The 17012-nt window shown below is 33.6% G+C and overlaps 3 protein-coding genes across 8 annotated transcripts; 2 read left to right on the forward strand and 1 right to left on the reverse strand.

Annotated features, from left to right (window-relative positions):
- Positions 1–2656: 2656 nt before the first annotated feature.
- LOC145071376 (uncharacterized) lies at positions 2657–6119 on the reverse strand. 6 transcript variants are annotated; one of them, XR_013690445.1, is made up of 10 exons: positions 5779–6119; positions 5570–5665; positions 5435–5476; positions 5123–5253; positions 4969–5034; positions 4159–4303; positions 4012–4061; positions 3679–3726; positions 3483–3580; positions 2657–2894 (listed from the first exon to the last, which is right to left on the reverse strand). XR_013690445.1 is itself a non-coding variant. In XM_079018276.1 (10 exons), exons 6-10 carry the CDS (start codon positions 4206–4208, stop codon positions 2775–2777), a joined length of 381 nt encoding a protein of 126 aa, XP_078874402.1. In that variant the 5' UTR covers positions 4209–4303; positions 4969–5034; positions 5123–5253; positions 5435–5476; positions 5570–5665; positions 5779–6119; the 3' UTR covers positions 2657–2774. The 6 variants fall into 6 exon arrangements, 4 of the variants coding, with proteins under 4 accessions (XP_078874402.1, XP_078874407.1, XP_078874414.1 ...); XR_013690441.1 differs by having other exon boundaries at positions 3679–3912; XM_079018276.1 differs by having other exon boundaries at positions 3679–3741.
- Positions 6120–6732: 613 nt separating this feature from the next.
- On the forward strand, positions 6733–10912 carry LOC145062872 (disease resistance-like protein DSC1). The gene is made up of 6 exons (XM_079010464.1): positions 6733–7770; positions 7862–8185; positions 8265–9185; positions 9275–9827; positions 10253–10320; positions 10847–10912. The coding sequence occupies exons 1-6, from the start codon at positions 6733–6735 to the stop codon at positions 10910–10912; spliced, it is 2970 nt and encodes a 989-aa protein (XP_078866590.1).
- A 5201-nt stretch (positions 10913–16113) lies between these two features.
- LOC145062882 (putative ripening-related protein 1) lies at positions 16114–16680 on the forward strand. Its single transcript, XM_079010475.1, has one exon. The coding sequence runs from the start codon at positions 16114–16116 to the stop codon at positions 16678–16680; it is 567 nt and encodes a 188-aa protein (XP_078866601.1).
- The last annotated feature ends 332 nt before the right edge of the window (positions 16681–17012 follow it).

A 17012-nucleotide genomic window follows, 5' to 3' on the forward strand; every position in this document is an offset into this window, starting at 1 on the left:
ATTCTATTGAAATGCCACTAACACAATTCATCATGGTCACATGAAACATGTGGAGATTGATCGTTACTTCATTAAAGAAAAAATAGAATCTGGAATTCTGTAGTTCTCCTATATTCCATTAGACTCTTAGAAATTATATTCTCACAAAGGCCCTTCCAAAGAATAAATTTGAAAATATGAAGAAGAAGTTAGATATGATTGATATCCATATCCAACTTTAGGGGGAGTGAACATTTATGTTATTTTCTCATTTGTTTCTTTATTTAATCTATAGGGGTAATGTCGTAATTATGAGGTTTTTAGGGTTATCCAACTTTAGTTTTGTATTCATTTTTACAATAATGGCTAAAAAATGCATGAAGGATTCTCTCCATCTCCTATGCGTTTTACATTAGGGTTACATGAATTCAGTAGTATCGTATTCCAGTCAGTTAAAGAGATTAATTTTAAGATTACAAATGTATTATTATTGTTATTATTAGTTCGATGAGACTTATGTTGCATATTGTAACTCTTGAGTATTTGGATTTCATGTAGAGACATTATGTACAAAATTCTGACATCGAAGCACAAGTGACAGAAGCCGGTGACACCAACTTTCATAGCCGTGTGGAGGATTTTCAGAATTTCAGAAGGATGAAGTGTCGTTAATGCATTACTCATAATGGTTGTTCTATCTGAACTTTTAGAAGGATCTTCATCTTCTTCATCAACTCATGGCCATAATCCATCAACTTTTGGTCATAGTTCATCAACTCATGCTCATAGATATGATGTATTTTTAAGTTTTAGAGGTCTCGATACTCGTCATAGTTTCACTAATCACCTTTATAAAGCCCTCATTGATGCCAATATCATTACCTTCTTGGATGATGAAGAGATTGAAACAGGGGAAGCTCTAAAACCGGAATTGGAGAGTGCAATTAAGGCATCTCGGGCTTCTATTATCATATTATCTAAGAATTACGCTACTTCAACATGGTGCTTGGATGAATTGGTGTTAATCCTTGAGCAGCGTATGATATCGGACCACATTGTCATCCCAATCTTTTATCATGTGGAGCCCACCCATGTCAGGATGCAACAAAGTAGCTTTGGGGATGCATTGTTTAAGCATAAACAGACAATGGATGAAGAGATGGATGAAAATAAAAGAAGACAATGGGCTCAAAAAATAGATCGATGGAGTAAAGCACTTACGGAAGTTGCTAATTTAAAAGGAAATGAAGTAAATGGCAGGTACCCACATATTTACCCGTATTTTCATACTCCTTCAGTTTTGTTTGAAAACACATTGAAATTTTCAATATCATCTTTAGCGTATGCATTTCGGTAAGTTTCATCAAAATCATTGAATAGGCATATATTTGGTACAATAGGAGAAATGAGATGCACAAAGCTGAATCTATGCTATCTGATCTTATTAATCAATTTATTTAGATAGATTAACTATTCTAACAAATTATACACGTTTGTCATACATTTATTTATTTATTTATTTTAAGTAGTTCCCAATGTCTCAAGTGAGACATGAACCCTCAACCCCTTAGAGAAGGAACAACTTTTCCAACTTCTGATACCGGTAGGCTATAAGCTCTTCCGTTATTGCAATGACAATAATTTTTTATAAGTTGCTCCATTTATAATGAACCCTTGTCAATTAATTTTTATATGATTTCTATTAAGGTTAATTATTTCTTTATGGAGCAATGATTCATCTTTTTTCAAATTTATGCGACAATGTTAATTTTTTTTTGCAAAATATGTAATGATGTTTGAAATTAGTAATAAATTGTGCAAGTAATTAAACTAAAATTGTTATGTATATGTTGTGGCATATATTTTCAAAATTAGAGTCACATCAGCGATTATGTTGACAAGTTAATTGTACAAAAAACATCTCTGCAAGTCATGTGCACAATTACATACTATTTCAGAAATAACCACCTTTAACTTCCAATAACTAACTTAGAACTACCCATTTAACATTTAACCGGCATAACCAATAATCATTATATGTCTCGGTTACCCTCCAACATGTTAATTTTGATGGTCTTCTAGAAACTAGTGAAGTTACAAGACCCATTAGTGAAAACTTTTATTACTTTGGTAGTTTTGGTCTTCTTATAGATAAATATTTATTTACACATTAGATATGTATATGGTTAGAATGAAAAGAAAATATGCTTTGATGCCGAGAACTTAACTAAAAGTTTAAAATTAATAGTTGTTGTGAAGGAATCAGATTTCTTGAATATTATCTTGTCATATCACTACTACAAAAAAGAGCATTGCCGACGGCTAAAACCGTTGGTAATCCGTCGCTAATGCTCTTTACCGACAGAATTGTAACACACCAAAATCCGTCAGTATATTCTTGTCGCTAATTGTTTGTAACGGATTTCAGACAGCTATGACTAATTTTTAGTGACGGATTATCCCGTCGGAAATAGTAACGGATCACCAACATAATATATTTTGCAACGGACTACCGCTGGAATTTGTTTGCAACGGATTACCGACGGAAAAATTTACTAATGAATTACCAACGGAATCTGAAATAACTTACTAACTGATCACCGACAGAATTGCGAATAACTTACTAACAGATTACCAATGGAATCTGGAAATGACTACAAAATTTTTTTGTGACAGATTAGCGACGGATTTTGGCATTATAAAAAAAATTTACAAATTAATGAAGATATTAAAACCTAAAAATAATTACATATTCAATCCATATTGTCAAATACCATAAATTTCAATCCATATTGTCAACAACCAATAGAGAAGGAAATAGCAATATACTTTACTATTTTTATCACAATATAGTGAACGCATCCACAATGAAAACATAATTTCCATTGATTATTGCAGGCAGAGACAATACACGTCTGCAAAAAACATACTTCCATTAATTTGTTTCTAATAGCATCTTATTTTATTTCTTTTCAATCTTATTGCATCATTATACTTTGAAAAATATACCAAATTATAGCAATAGATCCAAGATATCCCTAACCGACACTACTAATCACCTATTTATACTAAGTACTGACCTAATTGATCTAACAAGATAATGACCATATTGCCCTTAGTAACTAACTAAAGACAACTACCAAGATTAAACCCAGGCCTACTTAGAAGTGTAAAAGAAGTCATCACAGCATAAGCAAATCCCTTACCACTCCAGGGGAGGAAAAACGTTAAGAAACTCTAAAAAAAATAAAATAAAATAAAATAAAAAATCAGACCATTAAAGAGTTATCAAGAATAGAACATACTAAGGAGACCAAAAGTATAATTTTTTTTTTTTTATTTTGTTTTGTTTTCATTTTAGGTTTGATTTATGGGGTTTTGGACTGAATTTGGTTTTATTTTTCGGGTATCTTGAGGAAGATGAAGAAAACAAGGGCAAAATGGTCATTTATCAAAAAACTTTTTAAATAAAAAAAAAAAAAGATTTAAAAGTTCACAGTCACCTGCAACATCAACAAAGACCTCACGTTTGTAGCCTTTGTGTCTACCCAACCAGAAGAAGGGCAAGAACTCCACCAATTACAATTCCTGCCTTTGATTTCTTTGAAGAATTCACAACATTGTAATTTAATAAGGTTAGTAAAATGTAAAAAAAAAATAGCAACATACTACTTTTTTTATTTGTTTATTATATAATACCTTCCCAATTGAAGCAAATTTCATCCAAATAGAAAGCAATTTTCACTCCTATAAAAAAAATACCTCCAGAAGTGGAAGCACAAGGGTGGGTATTATTAAAACCACAATTCAACATCATGAATAAATAAGAAGTTAAGAATTCTATTTTAAAAAGTTAAAATATATGTACTTGACTTTAGAAAGCTAAAATAAATGATCAGGTATTCACCACTCAGATTGTTGGAACCAAGTAAACTACATTCAAAAAGTAATTACAATGACACTAAACAAAATTAGAAATATTAACTACATAATCAGATAATGTTGATCTTTTTAGAGTATTGATTAACTTACATGAAAGTGATTCAGGGATAGGCCCTTCAAGGTTGTTTTGGCTCAAGATCCTACACATTAAAAAATATAAATGAGAAAAACAATCAAATAGTATCAATGGAATGTTAAAGATTCTTTATCTTTATATGCAAATAAGGTGTTGCTTACAAAAATTGAAGATTTTTTAAGATTTCCAAGTGAAGATTGTATTTGACCATTTAATTGATTGCTTTCAAGATCCAACATTGTGAGGGTACTCAGGTTCCCATATTCTTTAGGTATCCCCCCTGTTATTTGATTCCCTTGTAAAGAACTGAAAGTCAAAGAAAAATGTCAAACAACTCAATAATAGCAATGTGCTTTCATTGATTTGTTTATTATAATATTATAACCAAGTACATTTTATAAAGTACAATTCCTTATTAAGAAAAAAGCTGAAAAAGTACAATTTTTAATTGGAATAAATGAAGGAAAGATTTATAACACACCAATTAATGAAAGTATGTTGCTATTTCATGCATTTAGACCAGTTATATATATATATATATATATATATATATATATATATATATATATATATATATATATATATATATATATATATATACACACTAACTTGACATGCTTTTTTTGTGCGCGTATTGAGGTATGAAATGTTTGACAAAAAGTAGACTAAAATCGTACTTTCGCTTGACAAATATTCCATATAAATTATATGATCATCAATGTTATAGCCAGAAACCATTTTTCATCAAATTCCACAAAAATAGCCAAAATTGTTAGGATAAAAATACAACTTTTTATTAAAGAATCAAAATTCCATTGATGTTGTATTTGTTACACAAAAAAAAAAAAAAAGGAGATAAGCTTTCTAGTGCTATTTTCGTTAATGACGATGAGGAGGGCATTCAAGTCTTTTGCTAAAATAAGAGAAAAATTGCAATTTTATAATTTTATTTTGGATTCTCCTAGACCTACAATATTGTAAGCCTTGACAAAACTTGTATTCTTGGTGACAAGGTTCCTGTAAATCCCATGAAAGACCTAAATTTAATAAAAAATAAATAAACAATTAATATCACACAAAACCCTAAATTTAATAAATAAATAAATAAATATTATAGTTACTTACACAGAAAATCATTATTATTTGAATCACAACTAACTTTATACCATGTGCAAGGGTTAACTTGATGTGATTCCAATCTATGAGTTGATCTGGTAAATCCTTAAGTGAAGTTCTCAATTCAAAAAGTGCATCTCCTACAAATAATAAAATTGTCTCAAAAGTTTTATGTCATTCCTAACAATTTCCTAACATTAGATATGAATGTCTTGGAAGTTGGAATAAGGATAAATAAAAACAGATACCATACTCATGAGTGATTTTTTATATAATGTATGCAGATATGCACAAATCAAAATCAAATAATGTAACTTTTACCTGTTTTAATGGCTTAAACTCAATTTTTGATTTTGGCAAAGCCTACACAAGATGTCGATATAGTTTACCCGTTATAAAACTGTTGCATCAATGAACAAGTAGCAACATCTGAATGTATTTAACAAATCTACAAACCTCATATGTGAATCGTCCTTCTATTGTGTCCAAGTCATGTGTTCCAATAGCAACCAATGATGTCAGCAACTTCACTTGTAACATACTATTCTCAACCTAAAATTAATACTCTAATCAGTGACTGATGTTGGTTAATGCATCACATCCACTAATTAGCTGGTTAAAACTCAATCTATGTGATAGAAAAAATAAGTTAGGATTTTCTTTACCAAAACTTAGAGGGAAAAAGCTGAAATTGGATTCAATGGTAAGGTCCACCGGCTACAGCAGCAACTTCAACGATGATGGCGGCGAAAAGAGAGTGAGGCGACGACTTTAGAGGGGCTGTAGGTTAAGGGGCGGTGGGTTGCAGGTTATACCGGTAGTGGGAGGGAGAAGGTATGTAGCATCGACGACTTTGGAGGAGCTGGAGGGATTTGCTGCCGCGGTGATGGCGGAGGTGCTGTCGTTGTCGTTGGCGGAGGCAGTGGCCGGTTGGTTGCAGATCGGAGATGTAGTGTGAGGAGAAAAAGTATCGGGTGACCTAGAAGGAGAAGAGGGAAAGTGAGAGTAGGGCGACGAAGCGTTGTATTTTTTTTAGTCCAGACTTTAAGATTCATATATTTACCAAATTGCCCCAACTATTTAAAAAATTTTAAAAAGAAAATTGAATTTTACTGATGGATTTCCAATGGAATATCAAACTTATTGATTTCCGTCGGTAAACCGTTGCTATACTGTATCCGATTACCGACCAATTCTATTCTGTTGCAAAACCATCACAAAACCGTTGCTAATATTCTAGTGATTTCTCGGTACGAAATCTGTTGCATTTTCCGACGGAATTTATATGTCGTTAAAATTTTGTCGCTATTGCTCTATTTTCTTGTAGTGGATCTATAAAGAGGTTAAATTGTTAGTAGTACCTAAAATAGGAAATAGTATTGAAGTAGCCTAAAAGCAAAAAAGAAATATTCTACATATGTCTAACACCAACACTTGTGATATAATTTTGATTTGGAATAAAATTTCCAAATCTAGTTTGTTAGTTTTTAGGATTGTGTTTTGTAATTTTTATTAAATCAAGTTTCAGGTTGGAGACAGAGTTTATTGAAGAAATTGTGAAGGACATCTACCGTAGATTGTATGTAACCTTACAGAGTGTTCGACCATTACTTATTGGGATGGACGATTCCATTAACTTCATCACATCATGGTTGAAAGATGGATCTTCACATACGGTAGACATACTCACTATTTCAGGTATAGGCGGTATCGGGAAGTCATCTTTAGCCAAACATGTCTATGGATTATATTGGTGTGAATTCCACAGAAGCAGCTATATTGAAGATATCACAAGGAAATGTGATGGAAAGTTTAACGGTTTGCTTGATTTACAAGAACAACTCTACTATGACATTTCAAAAACAAGGTCAATTAAAGTTGATGATGTTTCAATATATACCTCAAAGATAGAGAATTCACTAGCCCGTAAAAAGGTGTTTATAGTTCTTGATGATATCAATAATCTTGTTCACTTGGATGCATTACTTGGAGGCAAAGGTTTTTATCCTGGAAGCAAAGTTATAATAACAACAAAGGATAGATGGTTGACAGAGAGTTGTGCACTACTCAAAACAAACATCAAACCCAAGCATCTAAAATACTTCCTTGAAGGCTTACATGAGACTAAATCACGACAACTTTTGTGTTACCATGCATTCATGTGCAACTATCCCAAGGCAGGTTATGAAGAGGTGTTAGATAAGCTTGTGAAGTATTGTCAAGGACATCCGTTGGCTCTCGAAATCTTGGGAAAGTCTCTACATAATCGGGATGTGGCGTACTGGGAAGGTTTCATGGAAGGACTAAAGAAAGAAATTAGTTCCCCTATAAATAATGTCTTGAGAATGAGTTTTGACTCTTTACCATCCGACAACGATAAGGACTTGTTTAAGCATATTGCTTGTTTTTTTGTTGGAATAGATAGAGAAGTTAGCGAAACAATATTAGAAGCATGTGATATAAACATAAGATCCGGAATCACGAATCTCCTTGACAGATGTCTTCTTAGTATTGGATGGAATAATGAATTGATGATGCATCAGTTGGTTCAAGAGATGGGAAGATTTGAAGTAAGTCAAGAATCACTTAACAAGCCATGGAAAAGAAGTCGATTGTGGTGTCATAAAGAGTCATTCAGAGTATTGAAACATAAAAAGGTAAGAGGTCATGTATGGTTTTAGTAGTTTGGATGTCCAAAATATTTTATATTGCCTAATTTGTTTATTTGCTTTATTTGTTTCTTCTTAGGGTAAGGGAAATCTTCTAGGCCTTTCCCTTGACATGCGCATGCTTGAGAAAGAGAAGTTGGGAGGATCATTTGAGTTGAAAACGGATGCATTGAGTAACATGGATAGTCTTATGCTACTACAACTTAATTATGTTCACATGCATGGGTCTTATGAGAACTTTCCAGAAGAAATAAGATGGTTGTGTATGCATGGGTTTCCTTTAAAGTCTATACCTTTAGACTTACCTATAGATAATCTTGTTGCTCTTGACATGTCATATAGCAATATTGAATCATTTGTCGGTTGGTATAGTAATCCTCAAAGACTTGAGAAGAGGCAAAAGGTAAACTTATCGCATTTATTATACATCCATGTTAGTTGATGAACTTCAATACTGTACTAACTTATTTCCATTTCTATAGGTGGATGGATCGTGCTTAAAAGAGAAAAGGTTGTTTGGTTCACTAAAGATTCTAAACTTAAGTTTCTGCAAACAACTTCATAGTGTTGGTGACTTTGACCAACTCCCTACACTTGAGAGGTTAATACTTAGAAATTGCATCGGGTTGCGTGATGTTTGTGAATCAATTGGGCAAGGTTTTGAACTTGTCCTCATCGATCTGAGCTATTGCACGAAGCTTGAAAAACTTCCAAGAAGTATATGCTTGTTAAAGAAGGTTAAAACAGTGTTGCTAGATGGTTATAATCTTGGTGAATCTCAAATCAAGAATATGGAATTGGTATCATTGGAAATGTGCATGGTTAACACCACTGACATAAACAGAAGAACCTCTTTCTCTGCATTTGTGGGTGCTATACCAAGTGATTTGAAGTCATTTTCAATGTCTTTACCAAGATCTTTAGTAAGGTTGTCACTTGCAAATAATAATTTGTCCCATGAAACCTTTCCCATGGACTTTAGTTGCCTATCCATGTTAAAGCATTTATATTTAGATGAAAACCCTATCAGTTCCATGCCCAATTGTGTGAGAACCCTTCCTAGACTTGAGATACTTACCATGGGTAAGTGTAAAAAGTTGAAATCAATCGAGTATCCTCCGCATACGCTAACAGAGTTATTTATTAATCCTTATGGTGTGGATTATATAGAAAAAGTTGTATTTGATCCAGATATGTCCCCACTCCAGTTATCAATAAACTGGTCAGATTACGCATCTTGGATAGATTGCACACCTTGGTTATATGAAATTCAAGGCATGGTCAAAATCCAACCAATGGTGGCTGTCAAGGAAAAGGTATTACATAGCTTGGGCTGGACAAATTTTGACTTCCATAACTACAGGCGTGCGGGAAGTAATTCTTCATTAGAACATGGAATCCAGGTTTTGATCGGTCACTATATCCGTATTTATATGTGAATCTGTATAATATAAATTTGATGGTGATTAATTAAGGTGGTTGTATTTGGCAGTTGTTTTATGAATTTGGAATATTCAGCACAAAGTATGAGGAAGAGGAGATGCCGACCTGGTTTACAAATAGAAGCGTTGGGCCATCAATATCATTTACCATCCCATCATCATCTCCAAACAATCTTACAGGAATCAATTTGTGCTCTGTGCAGAGATTGCGAGGTTCAGATGAGAGGTCTCCATATGTATTTGGTCAATTCCCTAAAGAGCCAATGATAACAATTAGTAATATAACAAAAAACCGCACGTGGATATACGAACGTCACAGGGACTCAACTTCTACAATGTGTTACATTTTGTTAAGTCATTGGATGTTTGGGATGAACGAGATGGAGGCTGGAGACCATGTTACTATTACTGTTACAGCACCAGCTGATGAACTTGTAAAGGAGTGTGGGGTGAGTCTTGTGTATGATGATGGACAAGAAGAAGGAGAAGAAGATGCATTGGATTATTACAAGTCATGGAATCACATAATTGGTGGAGATCTCTCTCCTTTTCAAACAGAAACAGGACAATATATCCTACACAACTGGAGATTTTTACAGCCTGGCATTATATTGTATCCCTATCACCGTAAATTCGTTACGGACGGCCCCGAATATCAGGGTAGATTTGTCATTTTTATTAAATATATTATCGTAATGTCTTATGTATAATAATCTCATGATGGATAATGACCCATTTGTTTTTAGTCGAAAAATAAATGTTTCATCTAACCCAAATCTACCCATTTATCATTGATTTTATTGAGCTCTTCTCTAGAGTTTGTTTTCCTAAACTATGAAAAATAAAATTTCTACTGCTAGCTTTTAAATGAATCAACCCAAGTAGTTACCCATTTGAATGGGTCTATGTTAACTCATTAAGTCTTGATATGTTGGATCACATAAATATATTGGGACTCAATACAAACTACTTGTCAAAGTGGATGTTTGTGAATAAATATTAACATATTACTTTTTACATGTTTTCAGGACAAGACAAAGTGTGGTTTAGAGCTTTATCCCCAAGGAATCCTGGCATACTTGTTCGTGAATGTGAAGTATTTTGACACCCAAACCTTTATGTCATTACATGAATAAAGGCCTTTTAATTATTGTCAATTATTTTTAGTTGATTTCGATTTAATTTTTTTTGGCCGTACCTGACAAAAAGAAACGTCCTTATAAGGACATCTGGTTGTATCTTTCAAATTTAAAAATTCTCTTCTATCAACAAAATTAATTTTCACAATATTTGTGATTCAAACGTTTGACACTACCGAGTCGATTTATCTTTTCTTCTTCTTGAGAATTTTAATCACACAATTCAGTTTTCACTTCTCTCAAAACTTCATACAATGCCTTTATTGTAAGTTTTTTGAATTCCTAATGTCTCGTTAAGGTTCTCCTCCTCCTTCCAAACTTCCAACACTTCATTTACCTGCATTTCATTTTCCTCCACTTTTTGACTTCAAATCATTTTCTCTACAAGTTTAGAGGCTGCAAATGTTTTTTGAGTTCATTAATAGAAATATTAGAATTGGAAAAATCAAATACTTGATCTTTTGATGACTTTGTTGATTTCAGATTTGCAACGCTAAGGAAGAATTAAGTAGGCTTGTTTGTCCCATGTGCACTTTCTCATTCGTCTAAGCTTCTTGATATTTCTAGAAATTATATTATCCTTGCTTCACCACTTTTTTTTGTATTGCAATCACTGGAAAATTGATTTTCTCGGCCATACCTGTGAAACTTAAAAACATCATCACTGGCCAGTTCAACTTTTATCTGGAAGGTGTTAACTGGAGGTTGTTTGTAATCTTTTCTCAAAGATGTTTCCGTCTGTTTAGAATCTTCATGAATTTGTAGAAGTTCTTTGTTAGAAAATCCAAAATTTCATCATATTTTTTGGACCCCAACTTTCCTCGGCCTCTATATATAGTTAATTCACCACAAATGCACTGTGGTTTGCTTCACACTTTGTATTTCCTCTAGACATAAATTTAATATTTATCTTTTTTCACTTGAAGCATTTTCAACGTCCTAACAAGAATACTATATATACAAGTCAAGGGTTTCAGTTACTGACTCTGTAGCCGATATTTTAAAAATTGTTGTCATCGTTTAGGCCTTGTAGTCTTCTATTTTTATGGACTTGTTCTGATCCTTTGGCTTTATTCTTTAACATGTCCCACATTTATTTAGCTGATTCACATATATGTACAAACAAACCTAAAGAGATCTTGTTGTATTGTATTGCCATCAAATGTCATAGTCACTAGGGTCGAGTTCTCACCATTCCATGTAGTTGTAAGAATGTCGTAATATGCCAGCATGATGTGTAAAGGCGTGTTAATAACAAACTACCACACTCTGGAAAACAGTAAGAAATTGTTTAAGTATATTACTTGTTTTTAAGTAGTCATATTAATAGAGGCCTTCTGAGGGTAGGACAAAGCAACAGATTAAGAACGCATAAATTGTTTCAATAGTTTGGAAGAGATGTTGTTGATAGTTGACTATGGCGTCATGATGAGTCATTAAGTCTGTTAAATCAAGAAAATGTAACATAATATAAATACTCCGAAGTTTTTATCTGTTTTCGTAGCATTTTGTATTATCTTGTCTGTATAGTTTGTGAGATTTTATATTTTTGTTGTTTTTCCTTTAAGGTTAAGGGGGAATCTTCAAGGTCTTCTTCATGACATGAAAATGCTTCGGAAAGAGAGGCTGCAGTACATGGCTTTGTGAATTCAAAATAGATGCATTTAGTAAGATGGGTAACTTAATTAATCGCATGAAACTCAATGAGTTATATCCTAATTTTTTCCAGAAGAATTAAGATGCAGGTTTGGTTTTTGTCACCTCTAGTAACGATTTATCTTTTTGGTTGTTTTACCAGTATCTTTGGTTGCCAAAAATAGGGGAGGACAATATGAATGGTTTTTAAGTTAATTAATATGCATGTAAGGAAAATGATGCAAATCAAAATTAATGTTGTTTTTATTACATTATATATTTGTTTTTTTGTTGATTTGGTTCCTGTGATGAAGGAAAATACTAAAATGTGATTGCTGAGTTGCCATGATCGTCACGTTCATTTTTTGATTCTATTTGGTTCAGTAAGGTGAAATTCCAAGTGATATAACTGGGAAAATCAATTCTGTAGCTTAGTCACAACTTTGTCCATTTCCTTGCTGCTATTTTGGTAATAAAATTAAGTCTCCCATTTCAAAATGTTTGTGTTTCTGGTGACAACATATGTTGTCCGTTACATTTTTTTTTGTTCTCTTGTGTCCTTGTTAACATTGATAGTCAACCAGAGGAGTTCCCACACCCTGCTTAAGGCTGAGCCACTCGACATACCATTCCCATGGCATGATCATCAACATTGGAACTTCTGAAAAGAAAGGAGAAGAGAAAGCAAGTTAGCAAAAATAATCTAAATGCATTGTAAAGTGATGACACAATTACATACATAACCATTGCAAAATAATTAGTAATTTAGGTTTTTTTTTTCATTATGCATGACATGACAAAGTACAATGTCTTATGTCATGTCATGCACGATGAAAAATGCCTAAATTACTTGGATGTTGTGGTCATTATAAAAGATCAAGAGCAGTCTTTGTCCCACCTTTTTAGACGATATAAAAATTTATAATTTTTGTCATATTTCCTAAGTTCTGGTGGGATTGTCCCAAAATTCCAAACACAACTTAAATGGCTTCGATTTGATTCATTTTGCTTTTAACATATTAATACAATCTCAAAGGTTCATATTATATATATTAAAAAAAACAACTTTTTTTGTAAGAACTTTGAGAAGACCAGATTTGTAGCAGAGAACTGTTAGCGGTGGTGAACTGGATACCGCCCATCGAGCACCTTTTTCCGGTGATTATGGTGGCCGACTACGAAAGGGGAGGCGGCAGCATCCGGCAGCGGGTGGCTATAGTAACTTCTCGATGTGGAGGCTGAAAACAAATTGCCGAAATCACTTTTACATTTAAGTGGTGGTGGGTTTTTTTTTTTTTAAATAAAAATAGATAATAAAAAAAATGGAAAAACAAACTATAAGGGCATAATGGTCTTTTTAAGTAGATAGAGACCAAAAACGATAGAAAGATTCAACTTTGGACCAGTGGTGCACCAAGGTTTCGTTTTGGACCAAAAACACATAAATTTACCAACCATAGGGACCATTTTTGCAATCTTGTATTTCCGAAAAGTAAGTTTAAGTCCAATTTTTTTGACACATGATTAATCCAAAAATAAAAATATCATGCAGATTTGGTCCCTAGAAAATTGGAATGCACTTGACTTGTTGTCCTCCTCATTTTCTTTTATTTACTACAATATGTCTATAAAAAAACGACAAAACTGCAAATTTGGTCCTTGTGGTTTGCAAAAACCTTTGGATGGGGTCCAAAAAGTTTGCAGCTTGCACCGAAGGTCCAAAATCAAAGTTTCTCATTGTTTTTTGTCCAAAAAAACTTGAAAAGTCGGTTTTACCCTTTTTCATTTCATTTTCTATTTTCTTTATTTATTTTGGTATTTAAATAATTAAAAAAATAAAAAATAAAATCTCTCTCTCTCTCTCTCTCTCTCTCTCTCTCTCTCTCTCTCTCTCTCTCTCTCTCTCTCTCCTTTTACCCTTATTTGTCGGATACTATTGTTCTTTACCTTCTTCATTCTACCGTCGCTGCCCTTCCTCCAAGAGAAACACCGAATTTCACCATAGTCTTATACCATCAGCATCCTGTAAGAAAATATCGATCTTCTTACTATCGTTCTTCACCTTCTTAGAATCATTAGTTCTTAGATCGGATTTAATGGTTTAGGGTTTTATGCTCCCTCAATTTGGTCACTGAGATTGATGAAGCATGAATGACACATGTGTGGATCATCGATTTGCAGGTTACAATAGAAGAGGTAGATGAAGGTTCAGGTCAACAATTGAAGTTCATAGGAGTCACCATCACTGTCCTCTAAAATTGTGTTCATCTTTTATCCTCACAATAAAATCGGAGCAAAAACCATTCCACAGCCCCATTCACCGACCTTCACCACCACTCATCGATTCCGCCATTATAATCGATGATATTACAACGTTTTTTTGAAAACAGATTGTCACATGGATTGGTAATAGAAGAAAGGTTTTAGAACGAGAAAGAAGGAGAGAGGAGGAAATATTTTGGGATGAATGGGTTTTTATTTATTCTTTGGTTCTTGTCTTTGGTATGTATAGTTTATATGCGATTTCATCCACAACTTTGAACCCTGCAATCTTGTTCCTCAGACGACTTTGAATTGATGATTGCAGTTACTTCTCCAAGAGAAAAAGCTTGGGGTGGGGATGCACAAGAAATCGATATAAATATATATGTTTTCTGGACTCAATCCTATTGATGAGATTGTTTCCAGTTGATGTTGGTGCTTTGCGTTGGAATGTGAATATGTGTGTTAGTGTCTTTGGCTTTCAATTTCTTTATACGACTTCATTTTGGATTTTGTTCATCAATTTGGGGATATCTTAAGAAGATGAAGTTCATGAGATTTGAGAAGACGAAGAGAGAGAGAGAGAGAGAGAGAGAGAGAGAGAGAGAGAGAGAGAGAGAGAGAGAGAGAGAGAGAGAGAAAGAGAACGGTGAGTTGGGTGGGGATACTTTTTTTTCTTTTTTCTTTATTTTTAATTAAAATAGTATTAAAATAATTATAAAAAATACAAAAAAGAAAATAAAAGGGCATAATCGTCTTTTCAAAAAAATTTGGACCAAAATCACATAAATGTTTTGATTTTGGACCTTCCATGCAAGCTCGAAACTTTTTGGACCCTATCCAAAAAAATTTTAATACCACAGGGACCAAATTTGTAGTTTTGTCTAAAAAAACCCTAATAACCTACCCAACCCAACACTTTTCTTTTAATGTAGCAAACCATCTCTCTCTCTCTCTCTCTCTCTCTCTCTCTCTCTCTCTCTCTCTCTCTCTCTCTCTCTCTCTCTCTCTCTCTCTCTCTCTCTCTCTCTGGTTGCCACCACTGGAAATATCTCGCCGGAGCACGACCGTCGTTGGACCACAGCCTTGATGCCATCTGTTCTTCTCCACCTTCACCGGAGCTTCCATCACGTCATTGGAACTTAGGCTGGCCACTAACGAATCTCTCCTCCTCTCTTGATCTAACCTGCATTTTATAATTAACTCCTCTGATCTTGAACCTTCCTTTGATACCAGTTTGTTGGAATCAAGTATATAACAACATCTCATCTGCAGGAAAGATTAATGCATATAAACAGGAAGATGGATAATTGGATCGATCTGTGCTAAAAACAAAGGTTTTATTAAAAGCACAAGAACAATGTACAACGAATAGATTCCATACACAAGTCAAAAGCATAAATGCATATCTAGACTTGTGTTTGAAACAACTTGAAAAGAGTTAAAAATCCAGGTAAAGACAAAAATGAATTAAAGCTAGTTTCATTGACGCTTAAATTAGCAATATCTATAATGTTAGCACACGAGACTACACAGTTGTACTGGTCTCACCAAGAGATAGATAGGACAACTCCAAAGGGAAACTACTTTCTTTTATTAATAGAAGGGAATTTAGACGATTTACTAATGCTAAGAGAGTTTTATTACGTCAAACAAAAAACAAACATATAATATATAATAAAATATTCATAAACTTCTCATTATAATAAATATATTTTAGCTAAGTCATCATGTTATGATCATTGATCAGAAAATTGGCCATTTCTGAAAACAAAATCTCATATAAATTCTAATTGATTCCACCCTACTTTTCATCAAACATTCATTTCTAGCGAGAGATAGAAAGAACCTCAATGAAGAGCTTCAGCATAGGTGCATTCCTTCTTGGATTGCTGATCATCCTGGTTTCATTTCCACCAGAGATTTATGGAAAAACTTGTCACCCAAGTGGTGGCATAAGGGGAAGGAAGCCCCCTTCAGGACAATGCAACATTGAAAACGACTCAGTTTGTTGTATCCAAGGCAAGTTCTATACCACCTACACATGTTCACCGCCTGTTTCAAGTAGTACAAACGCAACACTAACTTTGAACAGTTTCCAGAAGGGAGGTGATGGAGGTGGCCCATCAGAATGTGACAAGAAATATCATTCTGACGACACACCTGTTGTTGCACTGTCAACAGGATGGTACAAAGGAGGGGATAGGTGTCATAATTTCATAAGGATTAATGGTAATGGGCGAAGTGTGAAAGCCATGGTTGTAGATGAGTGTGATTCTTCGATGGGTTGTGATGAAGACCATGACTATCAACCCCCATGCCCTAATAACATTGTTGATGCCTCTAAAGCAGTTTGGAAAGCATTGGGTGTATCCCTAGAAAATTGGGGAGACTTGGATATCACCTGGTCAGATGAATAAACATCTCTTACTATGTATATGACTCCAGTACCAAATTCCTGTCTTTATGCTTGTATGTATGTATTTGAGTGTGATTACCTTTGAATATTAAAAGTTAGTATTTAAATAGTAAATACATAGTTGTTCTGGAAGAGACAATTATAAGGTTATGTTTGGCGCAGAATAAATATTTTGTAGGTGATAAAAAATTACAGTTGATAATTTAGTTGTAATTAATTAATATAAAAAATAATATAAAATAACATGTAGGGCATATTCGGCACGCAACGTTTGGGAGTTTCTGGCTTCTAGCATTTAAGAAAACACTAGTAAAAAAGAAAAAGTTTTGTTTT

This window comes from Lactuca serriola, chromosome 1 (assembly GCF_051521515.1).
Source record: "Lactuca serriola cultivar US96UC23 chromosome 1, Lser_US96UC23_V15, whole genome shotgun sequence".
NCBI classification, from domain to species: Eukaryota; Viridiplantae; Streptophyta; class Magnoliopsida; order Asterales; family Asteraceae; genus Lactuca; species Lactuca serriola.

Excerpts from the sequence above, each read along its gene's own strand:
- LOC145062872 (XM_079010464.1), top strand. The coding sequence starts at position 6,733 with ATGGACGATTCCATTAACTTCATCACATCATGGTTGAAAGATGGATCT. Across the intron at positions 8,186-8,264 it reads GACTTGAGAAGAGGCAAAAG|GTGGATGGATCGTGCTTAAA; the intron begins GTAAACTTATCG and ends CCATTTCTATAG. Across the intron at positions 9,186-9,274 it reads CATTAGAACATGGAATCCAG|TTGTTTTATGAATTTGGAAT; the intron begins GTTTTGATCGGT and ends TGTATTTGGCAG.
- LOC145071376 (XM_079018293.1), bottom strand. The coding sequence starts at position 4,208 with ATGGTCAAATACAATCTTCACTTGGAAATCTTAAAAAATCTTCAATTT. Across the intron at positions 4,062-4,158 it reads TTAAAAAATCTTCAATTTTT|GATCTTGAGCCAAAACAACC; the intron begins GTAAGCAACACC and ends TTTAATGTGTAG. Across the intron at positions 3,581-3,678 it reads AATTTGCTTCAATTGGGAAG|AAATCAAAGGCAGGAATTGT; the intron begins GTATTATATAAT and ends AATTCTTCAAAG.
- LOC145062882 (XM_079010475.1), top strand. The coding sequence starts at position 16,114 with ATGAAGAGCTTCAGCATAGGTGCATTCCTTCTTGGATTGCTGATCATC.